Source organism: Corythoichthys intestinalis, chromosome 18 (assembly GCF_030265065.1).
Source record: "Corythoichthys intestinalis isolate RoL2023-P3 chromosome 18, ASM3026506v1, whole genome shotgun sequence".
Taxonomy (NCBI): Eukaryota; Metazoa; Chordata; class Actinopteri; order Syngnathiformes; family Syngnathidae; genus Corythoichthys; species Corythoichthys intestinalis.
This window is the reverse complement of record NC_080412.1, coordinates 32548065-32564012: the sequence shown is the minus strand read 5'-3', so window position 1 is coordinate 32564012 and position 15948 is coordinate 32548065. Positions and strand designations below refer to the sequence as shown.

The 15948-nt window shown below is 36.0% G+C and overlaps 1 protein-coding gene across 2 annotated transcripts; it reads left to right on the top strand.

Annotated features, from left to right (window-relative positions):
• The first annotated feature begins 2730 nt into the window (after positions 1–2730).
• On the top strand, positions 2731–15723 carry LOC130907014 (ras-related protein Rab-39B-like). 2 transcript variants are annotated; one of them, XM_057821823.1, is made up of 4 exons: positions 2731–3025; positions 7089–7310; positions 7496–7766; positions 11204–15722. In XM_057821823.1, the coding sequence occupies exons 2-4, from the start codon at positions 7096–7098 to the stop codon at positions 11357–11359; spliced, it is 642 nt and encodes a 213-aa protein (XP_057677806.1). In that variant the 5' UTR covers positions 2731–3025; positions 7089–7095; the 3' UTR covers positions 11360–15722. The 2 variants fall into 2 exon arrangements, with proteins under 2 accessions (XP_057677806.1, XP_057677807.1); XM_057821824.1 differs by lacking the exon at positions 2731–3025 and having other exon boundaries at positions 7093–7310; positions 11204–15723.
• Positions 15724–15948: the final 225 nt, after the last annotated feature.

Genomic DNA, 15948 nt, shown 5'->3' with positions numbered 1-15948 from the left:
GTTAGTTAGTTAACTCGATTAAAAAATTTTATCGTTTGACAGCCCTAATATATATATATATATACTGGACTGTCTCAGAAAATTAGAATACACAATATTCTAATTTTCTGAGACAGTCCTGTACATTAATCCACCATTTAAAGCAGGGGTGTCCAAACTTTTTGCAAAGGGGACCAGATTTGGCGTGGTAAAAATGTGGGGGGCCGACCTTGGCTGACGTCCTTTACATAGAACAATATACAGGACTGTCTCAGAAAATTAGAATATTGTGTATTCTAATTTTCTGAGACAGTCCAGTATATATATATATATATATATATATAATATAATATATATATATATAATATATAATTACAGCTTAAAAATTAATTAATCGCAATTAATCACAATTCAAACCATCTATAAAATATGCCATATTTTTCTGTAAATTATATATATATTCTGTAACATAAATTGTTGGAATGGAAAGATAAGACACAAGATGGATATATACATTCAACATACGGTACATAAGGACTGTATTTGTTTGTTATAACAATAAATCAACAAGATGGCATTAACATTATTAACATTCTGTTAAAGTGATCCATGGATAGAAAGACTTGTAGTTCTTAAAAGATAAATGTTAGTACAAGTTATAGAAATTTTATATTAAAACCCCTCTTAATGTTTTAATAAAATTTGTAAAATTTTCAATCAAAAAATAAACTAGTAGCCCGCCATTGTTGATGTCAATAATTACTTACACAATGCTCATGGGTGCTGAAGCCTATAAAATCAGTCGCACCCAAGCGCCAGCAGAGGGCGGCAAAACTCCATAAAACAATTAACAAGTGGGCATTTCACTCTACTGTCATTTACATCTGTCTGAACGGGACATGTGCGTTAATTGCGTCAAATATTTTAACGTGATTAATTTTAAAAAATTAATTACTGCCCGTTAACGTGATAATTTTGATTTAATTACAATACTTTAATTTGAGTCTAGGGGTGCTCCATTGTCCCCAAGAAGTGGACCCAGTCTTGGATAGCTCCCCATATTTTTTTAATGAAGGGACTTGCACTTAGTAGTTTTTGAAAACAAAGATTTGAATCGAACGTTGTATCACCTGAACCTAATACACATGAAAGTTAGTATAAGTCAATACAGATTTATTTTGGAATGATCACTTAGCCTATTAATTATATTAGGTTCATATTTGTGAGAAATATAGCCCTGACACTCCTTCATCCAATGTGTTTGGTCTTATTAATGTCCAACAAAAAGTGCAGGTTATGCTGTTATATCATCCCTAACAATGTTGAAACCAAACCTACGCTCTTTTAATGTATTTATTTTCTTAAAGTGCTTCATCTACAAAAGCTAAATGAGATAAAGTATAAGAAGAGTCAATGGCGCCACCAGGGGGTGGCCAGGGGTGGCCACGGCCACCCCTATAAATTGGTTGGCCACTCCACTGGCCACCACGCTTGCCAGTATATCGTTAGATTGTTGAAGCATCAGTTATGCATTTCATCCCAAATGAATGCATTCATTTTGTTTTGTTAAATGTTGGGCTGTCAAATTTATCGCGTTAACGGGCGGTAATTATTTTTTTTAAATTAATAACGTGAAAATATTTATCGCAATTAATGCATTCGCAGTATGACTCATTCACGCATTGCCGCAAACAGCCTACAATGGCGTTATTTTACTTCTATACAGAGATAAGAGGCAGTGTCAAGTGAGTGGAGTAGATAAAAGCATTCATTGGGGCTGTGCTTTTAATTGACAAAAGCTTTGTCATCTCTCCCACAGCAACTACAAATATTGTGGGAAGCGATGTGGGGAACAATGACAGGAGTTGATCTTTTTCTTAACACCCTGCAGTGTACCCAATGCAGAGAAAATATAGCATTTGCAGCCACCACACACAGTCATGGTTGCACCACTTCCCATCATGCATTTGGGCAGAACAGTTAAGTCGCTACAGTATCATTTACTGAAAGCTCAACAAATACACTAGATGGCAATATTTAGTCACAATATACAAACTCACATTTTTCCTTTAAGAATTACAAGTCTTTCTATCCGTGGATCCCATTCACAGAAAGAATGTTAATAATGTTAATGCCATCTTGTGGATTTATTGTTATAATAAACAAATACAGTACTTATGTACAGTATGTTGAATGTATATATCCGTCTTGTCTTATCTTTCCATTCCAACAATAATTTAGAGAAAAATATGGCATATTTTAGAAATGGTTTGAATTGCAATTAATTACAATTAATTCATTTTTAAGCCGTGATTAACTCGATTAAAATTTTCAATCGTTTGACAGCCCTAGTTAAATGTACACCTTATGCCTAATATATACATAACACAATAAAACAGAATTGGAACTCAAAATGTTGACTGGAGAGTTACGGACTATGCACATCAAATCATTAGTAACATCAAATATTACACAATACACCAAAGTATATCAGTAGTCGTGTCCTAATGTCTTTCTGATAGTTCTCCCCTGACCTTTTTACTGCAATAATATAATGAAAACCTGAAATTATGGCTTTTAGTCTTGGCCACCCCAAGATTTTAAGTGGCCCCATCTGGCCACCCCTATGAAAAATTTCTGGAGGCGCCACTGAGAAGGGTACGTTTATTTTTTAAACGTGCTGGTGTTTGAAATCTCCGACGACCGCAAAGGCGTCACGCTCGCCTCCCATTTACGCTGCGCATGTGTGCGTGCATTTACGGTAAATGCAAATAAAAACGGTGCTGATGAGGGCGAGCGGATGCGTTTGTGATGCCGTCGTGTTTGTCCTCCTTGCTGCCATTTCAGCAAAAATAGCCCTCGCAAATTCACTACGCGCCGGAGCATCTTTGCACTTAAGCCTCCATTAGTTCAGCTTCCTTTCAAAGCGATGCGCGGCTGGTAAACAACGGCGACAACAGTGCTATTTGTTTCCGCTCCTTGTTTTTCAAGGCATCGCCGTCGATATGGGGCTCGTTTCTTACAAATATTGAGCTTCAGCTTCAAGGTGAGTCAGCATCTAGCATTATACCTTTGTTTGGTGATGTATGTCAGTGTCGTAGCTGGATGCTAACGGGGTTGTTGAGGCCTGCGGGAGGGGTGCAGAACCTGAGGCCCGAGAGCTAAGTAGGGCCCAGAGCACATTGGATGTGGACTCGTGCTAGAATGTTCAAATTGGACCTAGCCCGGGCTGTACTTGAGTCATTCACAGGAGTATAGGTCAAGAAATATATGCATATGTCGTCCTAAATGAGAATAAATCACTTTCATTTTCAAATTGCAATATATAAGCTAACTGTAATGAATACAATTAAGATATTTAATGTAATAGTTTTAAAAACTATTTTCAATATTATGCAGTCACCGTATTTAATTAAATAATTGAAAGATTTTAATATTTTAATAAATTACATAAAAATCTCACAAATGTAAAATGGTTTACTTGACCATTTTTCTTATTTAGATTGAATAAATTAATTACCAGGAAAAAAAAAAAATTAAAGAAGTGATTTGACAAATTATATATTTAAAAAAAAAAAGTGCCACCCCCGTTTTACTAATATATACACTATTTGTCTTTAGTATTTAATGAAATTTTACATAAAACAGTGGTTCAATAAAGGATATTAATCCTTTAATGCACAAATTATGATTTATTTTCCCCCCTTACACGGCACACATTCTTCTCATTTTCTGCCATTGACGGTGTTAGACGTCCAATCCCAGTTCAAATATTTACAGCCAGCCTTCCCAGTTAAATGAATTGGATGTCTATAGCCAGCAATGAGTTGAAGACTATGAAATGAATTTTCCAGTGTATCTCTTTGCTGTAACTAGTGTGTAGTTCTGTTTTAGTATACAGTGATCTCTTGTTCTTCACGGTTAATGGGGACCAAAACCCGCCGTGATAAGTGAAAAACCGCGCAGTAGCGCTCCCTGCCCCCAAAAAAGTTTTTTTTTTGTGTGTGTGTTCAAAGTAATTATTCAGATTCATCATCGGAAAGAGATACATATAAGAGGTGTCTCTTCACTTTTTTTCCCAAAGTATAATAATAATAAAAAAAAAAATGTATGTATATATATATATATTAGGGCTGTCAAATGCTTAGAATTTTTAATTGAGTGAATCACAGCTTAAAAATTAATTCATTGTATTTAATTGCAATTCAAACCATCTCTAAAATATGCCATATTTTTCTGTAATGGAATGGAAAGATAAGACACAAGACATACTGTATATACATTCAACATACTGTACATAAGTACTGTATTTGTTTATTATAACAATAAATCCACAAATGGCATTATTAACATTCTTTCTGTTAAAGGGATCCACGGATAGAAAGACTTTTTGTTCTTAAAAGATAAATGTTAGTACAAGTTATAGTAATTTTATATTAAAACCCGTCTTAAATATTTTTGTTTCAATCAAAAAATAAACGAGTAGCTTGCCATTGTTGACGTCGCCGAGCGGTGACGTCACATCGGGCTCCCTGCCGTTCTTCCACAGTGTCTTTAACTACGTAAGGTAGTGATTGAAAAACACCACAAGGTGTCAATGGCGAGTTTTAAATTACTTAGAAATCAAGTTGATGAGTGTGTTTTGTTCCTCGAGTGACGCCGTAGTTCCCCGTTTACTGGTCCATCCACGTCATTTCAGTGCTGCCATTACAACGTACGAGACCTCTGATAGTTTGTATATTGTGACTAAATATTGCCATCCAGTGTATTTGAGCTAAACGAAATGTTTGAACAGAGTTTGACCAAAGTCTGAGTAAGTTTTATATGTATTTTGCATAGCTATTTTGTTCGGGAATGCCAGTTCTCTTTGCATTGTTATTGAACTGTGTGAGAATAGGGCCTCATTAATACAGATTGAAGCGCTTTTCTTTTTGTGAACATTATTTTTTTTGAAAGATAGGAATATTATTATTTTTGTTGTGCTTTCACTAAATGATACTTAAGTTTGTTGTGAAGGAGTTGCCGAAGCTTATGCCATTAAACGGCGTGGTCCAATGAACAACTGTGTCACTCGCCTTTCTCTGCCTCTTAGCTCTCAATGTGCAAAAACACGGCATCAATTTAATCTGTTTTATGCAATGCATGAGAGGGGTCATTCCGCACATGCGTTAAATGCGTCAAATATTTTAACGTGATTAATTCAAAAAATTAATTACCGCCCGTTAACGCGATACATTTGACAGCACTAATATATATGTGTTAATAAATGTTTTTTAAGGACTTAAATGTAATAATTATGATGTTTTAATAATGTTACTGTCCCACAGAATTATTTTGAATAAGAATAAAGTAGAAAAATACCACCCTTATTAAATTTGTCATTGAGTGAGTCCACTCAAATCCACTCAAGCTGCTCACTTACACACATTGAGTTGCCACAGCAACTGTTTAACAAGTTAAATGATGATTGACGCATGTGGCGCTTTGAAGTTACGGCTTACAAGCGTCTCTGGCAGGACCAAGCCTTAACGTCTGTCAATCATCGTTAACTTTAACAAGCGCACCAGTGCATGACCAAGAAAAGTGTCAGGAGCGAGAGTGAGAGACTACGTGACCGGATCGGGACAGCTCTATAAAGTACCGCATTTATTTATTTATTTTCTAATTAAAAAAAAAAAAAAACTCCGTGATGGACTGAAGACGGGAAGTAGCGAGGGATCACTGTATTTCAATCTTATTTAGTTTTTCTTAACTTAACAATGTATCCATTTATACATTTATCCATCAATCATAATATAAAAATGCAATAATGAATAATAATTAAATAACATAATGATATTTTTTTTTCAAAATGACTTGCCTTTTTTAAAGGTCTTAAGTGTCAACTTTTGATTAGCTGTGCTCTGCAGTGACCTTAAAGCAGTGTTATTTTTGGCAGCCCTTTTAATTTTCGTCTTAGTCTTTTGGATGATAATACTTATTAGTCTTAGTCATATTTTAGTCATTTCAAAATTAATTTGTATTTGTTTTGTTTTAGTTGATGAAAACTCTGACTAATTTAATAATAATAGGCTATAATAATAAATAATATTTAGTTTTAGTCGACGATTCCTCAATGTTTTCGTCAGTATAATTCATGTTTTACTCCAAAAATAAATTATTAAATATTTCCAACTATTTCGTATGAACATTGACAGAGGAGCACATATTGTAGCATCTACAAGGAAAACACCAACTTGGTGATCCACACCCAGCAAAGAAAACAGTACATTATTTTCAATTACTTATACCGACCTGGATGCCACGAACTCTATGTAAAAAAAGTTCTCTGAGATTTTAAGAGGACGCTCGGCGTTAGCGTTACACTAATGCTAATGTGAATGCTATCCTAACGCTACGAGCTACATTTAGTGTGTGATGATCACTGAGCAAAGACCTTTAAAGGCTAAAGCAACATTGAATATTCCCTCTTGCCAAGATAAGAAAACAAATCTTACCGTTTATCTCAAAATAAGTAATGCGGAGACTGGCGAGGACACTGGTGAGTTGCGTCGGGGGAGCGCAGCACGTCACATAAGTGACACAACCAGACACTGCTACGATGCAGGCTAACTATACATAAAATGTGACACGTTGTGAACATGTGACGGAAACGATGGCACATTTTCGTCTCGTCAGACGAAACCTGGCATACATCTTGTTATGTTTTAGTCTCCCAAGACACATTTTTAGCACGTTATCATCTCGTCATTGCATTGAAAAAATGTTTGTCGACGAAATATTTCCGCTATAGTCATCGTTGACGAAAACAATTACCATGAGTAAACTTATCAACCAGATTTTAAAAAGTAACCTCATATCTATAATTTTGGTCGGAAAAACCTTGTTTTACTGGTGTGACCAGCTTGGAAATAGGAGTTGTCCCATGCAGTGTCGCACTGATGAGTTATAGGTGGAGTGAGGAGTTATAGCCAAACATTCATTACAACCAGTATTAATCTGAAACACATCTTTCATCTATTCATTTATTCACTTAAACCTAAATGTGCCATGAATTGATTTGGTCTGCTGTTGTTCAAAGTGACTCAAGCTTGCGTTGTTTCCCACAGACTTGACATGGACACAATCTGGCTGTACCAATTTCGTCTCATTGTGATCGGCGACTCCACGGTGGGCAAGTCGTGTTTGATTCGCAGGTTCACCGAGGGCCACTTCGCCCACGTGTCAGATCCCACCGTGGGGGTGGACTTTTTCTCGCGTTTGTTGGAGATTGAGCCTGGCAAGAGGGTCAAGCTCCAGATCTGGGACACTGCGGGACAGGAGAGGTTCAGGTAACCTTGACTGCTGTGAAATTGTATCAAATTATTAAGCTATTTTGTGCTTCATAGTACCTATGAATGAATAGGAGTCCCGCAAGGTTCAATTCTAAGTCCCTATCTACTCACTTTTCCTAAGACTATTTCCATCTTTCATATTTATTGGGATAAGTTGTCCTAAATACTTTTGACCTCCACAGGTCTATCACCAGAGCCTACTACCGCAACTCAGTGGGTGGTCTTTTGCTCTTCGATATCACCAACCGCCGCTCGTTCCAGAACTTGCACAGCTGGCTGGAGGAAGCGCAGAGTCACGTCCAGCCGCACAGCATCGTCTTCCTGCTGGTGGGCCACAAGTGCGACCTGGAAGCCCAGCGGCAGGTGAGCCGCCAGGAGGCCGAGAAGCTGGCGGCGGCCTTCGGGATGAACTACGTGGAGACGTCGGCGCGAGACGCCATCAACGTGGAAACGGTTTGTTCAGCTTTTTACAAGTTTTTACACAGTAATACTTTAGATGAAGAGAAGGTAAAGAATTACAATTTGATCCTGAATTCATACTTTAATGCGAGGGTGTAGGTTTTCGTCTAGTTTCAAGGATGAAATTGACATTGGCCCATTGTTGCGCGGATAAATCAGGAAACCGGTTGAGCGCTGTAATGGAATGCTACTATGTCAGAAGTGGAACTAAATCTCAATTTTGCCCAATATTCATCTGTTGCCCCCTTTAGTTCTCAATTGCATATACAGTCATGTGAGAAAATTAGGACGCCCTATGGAAGCCCTTGTGTTTTCTAACATATTTGGTCACATGGTTATTTAATATCAATTTTAACAATCTTGAGAGATTCAAGTAATAGAACTAAACAATTAAAACTGAAAAAAAAGATATAACTTTCTGTGAAATGTAATTTTGAATAAAGGCAATTTCTGTTGAGGAATACATTAGGACACCCCAGCATTCAGTCCCAATTAAAATGGCTAAAATCACACACGAGTGTATCACATAAGGTGCACATGATTAGAACATCATTACCCAGTGTTTTGAAGAAGGCTTGCCTTATTTAAACCTCACATTTAGTTTGGTGTGCCCCTGACTGAATGAAGTGAGAGAAAACACCATTGTGAGTTTAATTGAGCTCTCTGAGGCCTACATAAAGAAGATTGTAGATGCTTATGAGTCGTGTAAGGTCTCAAAAGAATATAAAATCAGCCATTCCACTGTCAGGAAATAGTCTACAAGCGGAAGACATTCAAAACAACTGCCAGCATGCCCAAATCTGGTCGTCCAAGCAAGTTCACCCCGAGAGCAGACCAAAAAAATGCTAAAAGAAGTCTCCAAAAATGCTAAAATGTTATCACGCGACCTACAGCAGGCTCTTGCTACTGTTGGTGTGAAAGTGCATGCCTCTACAATGAGAAAGACACTTCACAAGTTTAACCTTCATGGAAGGTTTGCCAGGAGGAAACCTTTGCTCTCCAAGAAGAACATGAATGCCAGGCTGAAGTTTGCCACAGTGAATGTAGACATAGACCAGGACATCTGGAATAATGCTCTTTGGACAAATGAATCTAAAATTGAATTATTTGGACACCAGAACAGAGGACATCTTTGGCATAAACCAAATACAGCATTCCAGGAAAAGAACCTCATACCAACTGTGAAACATGGCGGTGGAAGTGTCATGGTTTGGGGCTGCTTTGCTACAGCAGGACCTGGCCAGCTCACCATTATAGAATCCACTATGAATTTTATCGTGTATCACAGGGTGCTTGAGGAACATATGAGATCATCTGTGAAAAAATTAAAGCTCAAGCGAAACTGGATTCTGCAACATGACAATGACCCGAATGCAGGGGTTAATTTGTGTCGGATCCTGCCGGAACAGGATCCGGTACCTCTTGATTTTGGCCTCCCTGTGTTCCTGGACTTATTTGGGCAGATCCGGCACCTCTCGTGTTTAGAAAATAATAATAATATAAAAACATTTTTTTAAAATGTAGAAAATAAAATAATAATTTGCATAAATTCATTTACAGAACAAATCCCAAGAACTGCATGTTGTTCATAAAAATTTGACGACATTAACCGGTGATGAGGACAGCTGCAGCGATCATGCTAACGGGTAGGACCAGGTGCAGCAGGAGGCTAGCGCCGCAGCAGCTAGCCATATTATCTGAAATCAAGGCTTGTAAGTCCCACAGCATGTCAAGTGGGCACCCGCGTGTTGTTTTCAGCACCATTTTCTGCGTATGTTCCGGGACCTGTGCCCGTCTTGTCATCCCTGCGCTGTCATATGTACTTTGCGTTCCGGCACCTTATGATTTACAAATTAAGCACTGCCCAAATCATACCGGTAAGTCCACCAAGGACTGGCTGAAAAGGAAGAAATGGAGAGTCCTAGAATGGCCAGGTCAAAGCCCAAATCTTAATCCCATTGAGATGCTGTGGTGTGACTTGAAACGGGCTGTTCATGCAAGAAACCCTTCAAACAACTCACAGCTGAAAGTATTCTGGTTTGAGGAGTGGAGCAAACTTTCTTCAGACCGATGTCAAAGACTGCAAGATGGCTACAAAAATTCTCACTGAAGTTATTCCAGCCAAATGGGGTAACACTAGCTATTAGGTAGTAGGGTCCTAACTAGGGTTGTTCCGATCATGTATTTTTGCTCCCGTTCCGATCTCGATCGTTTTAGTTTGAGTATCCGCCGATCCCGATATTTCCCGATCCGATTGCTTTTTTTTTTTTGCTCCCGATTCAATTCCAATCATTCCCGATAATTTTTCCTGATCATATACATTTTGGCAATGCATTAAGAAAAAAATGAATAAAACTCGGACGAATATATACATTCAACATACAGTACATAAGTACTGTATTTGTTTATTATGACAATAAATCCTCAAGATGGCATTTACATTATTAACATTCTTTCTGTGAGAGGGATCCACGGATAGAAAGACTTGTGACTTTGTATATTGTGACTAAATATTGCCATCTAGTGTATTTGTTGAGCTTTCAGTAAATGATACTGTAGCCATTTAACTGTTCTTCCCAAATGCACGATGGGAAGTGCAACCATGCCTGTCCGTAGCGGCACCAATTGATATATATTCTCTGTGTTGGGAAATAACATAGGGTGTTAAGAAAAAGATCAACTACTACCTTTCTTCTTGCTTCCTACAATATTTCTAATGTTTGAGAGAGGGATTGTAAGGCTTTAGCCAATTAAAAAAAGGCTCTAAAGGCTACCAAAATTCTCTCTACTCATTTTACTCTGCCATTAAGCTCTATATATAGGTAAAACGGCGCCATTATAGATTGAACGCGACAATGCGTGAGTGGGTCGTGCAGCGCATGTGTTAATAAATATTTTAACGTTATTACCGCCGTTAACGCGATAAATTTGATAGCCCTACTTTAAGCCAAAACTAAACACTCTGAATGAGTGTAAGACATTTTGTCTGTAACGTTAAATACAATTAGAAAACGATTTAATTAAAATATATACAGTGGGGAGAACAAGTATTTGATACACAGTCAATGGGAAAACCCATTGGCAGTGTATCAAATACTTGTTCTCCACACTGTATGTATGTATGTGTGTGTGTATATATATATATATATATATATGAAAAAAAGGCATGTCCGATATTGTTTTGCCCATTGGGACATCTTCTTTAGTCCTAACTTTTTCCTCAGTTAGAATATGCATTTTTCTTGATATATTTGGTTTAACGAGTGTAACAATGTTAATTTTTGTTGCTTACATTCAATTAAATCACTTTCTTTTCCAAAGGTAAAGAAAAACAAGCTCAAACATTGATATGTCAACATTTCTTAATGAAGAACTGAATATTTCATGGGGTGTCCCAATTTTCTCACATCACTGTATGTTGTTTCCGGAAGGCGTTCATGGACCTGACGAGGCAAATCTTTGAGCTGGTGCGCGGCGGCGACATCAAGATCCAGGACGGCTGGGAGGGCGTCAAGAGCGGACTGGTCCCCAACACGGTGCACTCGTCGGAGGAGGTCACCAAGGCGGGTCGCCAGTGCCTCTGCTGAGCTCCTTTCTTTCGGACTCCATCTTTGGGAGATGGGCCTTCCTTCCCTCGCTCCGTGACTTCACCGCGAGCTCTTTCTTAAACCCCTTCCTCCCCGTTCGCAGTAACACGCTTTACTCGTCATGTGTCGACTACTATCGGTAAAAACACACTTTTTTCGGTCTCTCGATTAAAAGCACAAGAAGCCCTTCGTGTCGTTCCAACATGTTAGCTTTGCTGCTTCTTTGACATTACACTTACACTTGTACACAGTTTGTGACACTCATGTGGATACACACAATCCAAAAGAAACCAAACGGCCTCTTCACCTCAATGCTGATATCCAGATACACATTACTACGTGTACAGTACATATATTATCAAAAAGAGGCAGCACTGTCACTCAATGCATAACCCGACAATAAATAGGACCAAGGAGTATTGGGGCCATACTTTACTGGCTGGCTGCCATTGACGGCGAGAGACGATTAAAATGTGCTATTCATGAAGTAAAAATTGTATCAGAAAAAAACTGCCATAACAAAGTCAAAATGATGTGACAAAGAAAAAAAGTAACAAAAGAACAAAAACCTTGTAAGTACAAGAACCGCACAACGGAAACGTATTGCTGCCACCGGAAAAAAAAAAAGTCCAGTATCATGTTTTTACATTATAGTGATCACGTGTTTACACAATAGTATCACATTTTTACATGGTAGTTATCACGTTTATAATGATAATTATCACGTTGTAAGAGCCATATTTATTTATGTTGTAAACAAGCCAGCAGGGGGCTCTATCGGGTCAGTTTGACAGGCTATTCAAACACAAGTGAATGGCCCATCTGATAAGGAGCAAACAGTTTTTTGACTGTGCCTGGTGTGCCATGTAAAGTGTTTGTATTGTGAACACCATCTTTCGGTTTATTTTTCTTACAATATTCTGAGTTATTGTCGGTATTTATGTTAACAATAAACATCTGATGAAGAAAATATATTTTTCAGTTTATGGCAATTTTCATGATTTTTTTTTTTTTTTTTTAATTTTCTTATATGCATTTGGCGCACGTCATAATGTAATCTCAGACGCTATGCAGTAATGCCACCGAAAAGGGGCTACTAGCATTACACATGCTGTTTTTTTGTTTTTTGTTTTTTAACCAGTTCGTTATCACGTTTTTAGATGATACTTATTACCTTTTTACATGATAATTATCACATTTTTACAAGTTAATTTTCACGTTTTTACATGATAGTATCATGTTTTTACATAATAGTTATCACGTCTTTAAATGATAATTATCATGTTTTTACATGATAACATGTTTTTACATGGTAGTTATCACATTTTTACATGATGGTTATCACGTTTTTACATGATAATTATCACGTTTTACATGATCGTATTACGTGTTTCCATGATAGCAGCATGTTTTTACATAATAGTCATCACGTTTTTAAATGATAATTATCATGTTTTTACATGATAGTTTTACATTTTTACGTGATAAGTATTACGTTTTTACGTTTAAATTTCAAGTTTTGACATGATAGTATCACGTGTTCCTATGATAGTAGCACCTTATTACAAGTTAATTTGTTATTTTGTTTTTAGATGACAGCTATCACGTTTCTACATGATAGTATTATGTTTTTACATAATAGCCATCACATTTTTACATGATAATTATCACATTTTTATGATAACTATTACGTTTTTACATAATACTCATCACATTTTTACAATTTTCACGTTTTGACATGCTAATATCACGTTATGCATGATAGCACATTTTTCACAAGTTAATTTTCCTGTTTTTACATAATTATCATGTTTTTACATGATAGTTAACACGTTTTTACATGGTAGTTATCGCATTTTTACACGATAGTTATCACGTTTTTACATGATAATTATCATGTTCTACATGATCGTATCATGTGTTTACATGATAATTATCACATTCTATGTGATCGTGTCACGTGTTTACATGATAGAAGCACGCTTTTACATACTTGTCATCACGTTTTTAAATGATAATGATCATGTTTTTACATGATAGTTAACACGTTTTTACATGATAGTTTTACATTTTTACGTGATAACTATCATGTTTTTACGTGATACTTATCATGTCATTCCATGATACTTACCACAATTCTTAAGTTAAGTTGTTACAAGTTAAATTTCACATTTTGGCATAATAGTTTCACGTGTTGCCATGATAGTAGCACGTTTTTACAAGTAAATTTTGATGTTTTTACACGATAGTTATCACGTTTCTACATGATAATATAATGTTTTTACATAGTAGCTATCCCGTTTTTCCATGATAATTATCACATTTTTACATGATTACTATCATGTTTTTACATAATAATTATCACGTTTTCAAACGATAATAAGTGTTGCAAGTTAATTTTCACGTTTTGACATGATAGTATCATATTATTACAGGATAGCAGCACATTTTTACAAGTTTATTTCATGTTTTTACATGATAGTACCATCTTTTTACCTGATAGTTATCATGTTTCTACTTGATAGTATGTTTTGACATGATAGTTATCATGTTTTTAAATGATGATTGTTTTTACATGATAGTTGACACGTTTTTACATGATAGTGATCACATTTTTTCGTGTTAGTTATCATGTTTTTACATGATAATTATCACGTTTTTACAAGTTAGTTTTCACGTTTTTACTTGATAGTATCACGTGTTTACATGATAATTATCACATTTATACATAATAACTAAAACATTAATAAATGATAGTGCCACGTTTCTACATGATAGTATGACATTCTAACATAATAGTAATAACACTTTTAAAAGAAATTATCATAAAACCATGATAACTATCATGTAAAAACGTAATACTATAAATGTATACTAATACTTTTTTTCTTTTTTTTGGGTGGCTGCAACACGCTTCCGTAAAGAACAGTCAGGATGTTAGTATGAGGAAAAAGGTCATTCCAGAAAAAATCATAATGTAAAAACTAGAGAGTTCATTGTGATATTTTCAGAAATAATCATTAACGGGTCATTTTTATTGGTTTTGTTTATTTATTTATTTTACAAAAATATCAATAAAAAGAACTAGTACAAATTTTACACGAATAAAGCCATCATTTTTACAGGAATACTCATTATAAAACTGACATTTTGAAGTTTAAAAAGACATTTTGTTGCTGACAAACATCCCAATTGTAAAAAATCTTTAAAAAAACAAAACATATGTATCTACAAAATACTAACATGTGCACACAAATTAGTATTATTTGTGATATCTGGGACTCCTTTGGTGTGCTGATGAAAATCTGTCAAGTCACTCATGTGGCCCAAATACTCCTTTTTGACTTGGTACATACTATCATACATAATTTTAAAAATAATTTTCCGAGGTGAGTCTCTTGTGTGCCTTTTTTGAGGATGGAAGCTTTTGTTTTTTCTTTTCTTTTCCATGTACAGTGGATATACAAAGTCTACACACCCCTGAGGAACATTTCAACTTTATCCGCGAGGGCCAAACAAATTAACTTTAAACGAATGAACATTTTTACTTCCTTTCTCAAAATGGCATCTTGTTTTATATCATCCAAAAGTGACATTTGATGAGGCGTGTGTAGACCTTTTATATCAAATCTAGGTAACAAACGTGTAAACAATGATTCATTTGAATGCTGACTTTGTGTCGTGGGGATTCACTGATTAATAAGCACGCGTCATCAATAAGAAATAAACGAGCGGAAATATCCAAATGGCTTTGGAGACATCATTTCTATAAAGTGTGCTCATTTAAAAAAGTTGACAAATATAGATTTGCATGAAAAATATTGGGTAGTTTAATATTTACGTAACGATTATGTAAAAAATAGGTAACTGTTTGTTTTAAGTGTTTGGAGGACTAACACAACCTAAGGCGACATTAATTGTGTGGTCATTTTGAACAACAAAGTGTTGGAAAAGTCTGGCCTTGGGTTGGCAATTTAACACTTTCATGCAGGAAATTATGACTCACTGGCTGCTGTTGTCGGTCAAAATAGATTGGACGTCTAGCGCCGTAAATAGCATGCAATGACTAAGTATGGGAACAAAAAAATAATCATGTTGTTAACAAGAAAGCTATAATTTAATCAATTCAGTTTAATCATCAGTGTTATATTTTGGCAATATGTTTTAGAAATGGCACTTCATTATACGGTCTAAAAACATTTATATACAATTGAATTGTTTTACCACAGGGTGGCAGTCTAATACAGTGTGACCCTGCCCCTACCTAAAAAAACTTTTTAACAATCCGATAAAACCAAGAGTGATGGAAGAAAAATATGTTATTCATAGTAATTGAAACCTTAAAGAGCATAATACATGAGAAAAAACATTTTAAATAGCATTATTATGTGAATTTGAATCATATTTTGAGACAATTTGACTATATACAACAATTTAGCAACGCACAGATGACGAGAAATTAGTACAGTATTTTAATCTGCCGGTTAGCCACGCCTACCATTATAGGGCTCTAGCGTCCCCAACAGGTGGATGACGTCAGCGGGAGAATGGGCTCATCGGTTTTACTATTCAGCCCATTGAGGGGGAAT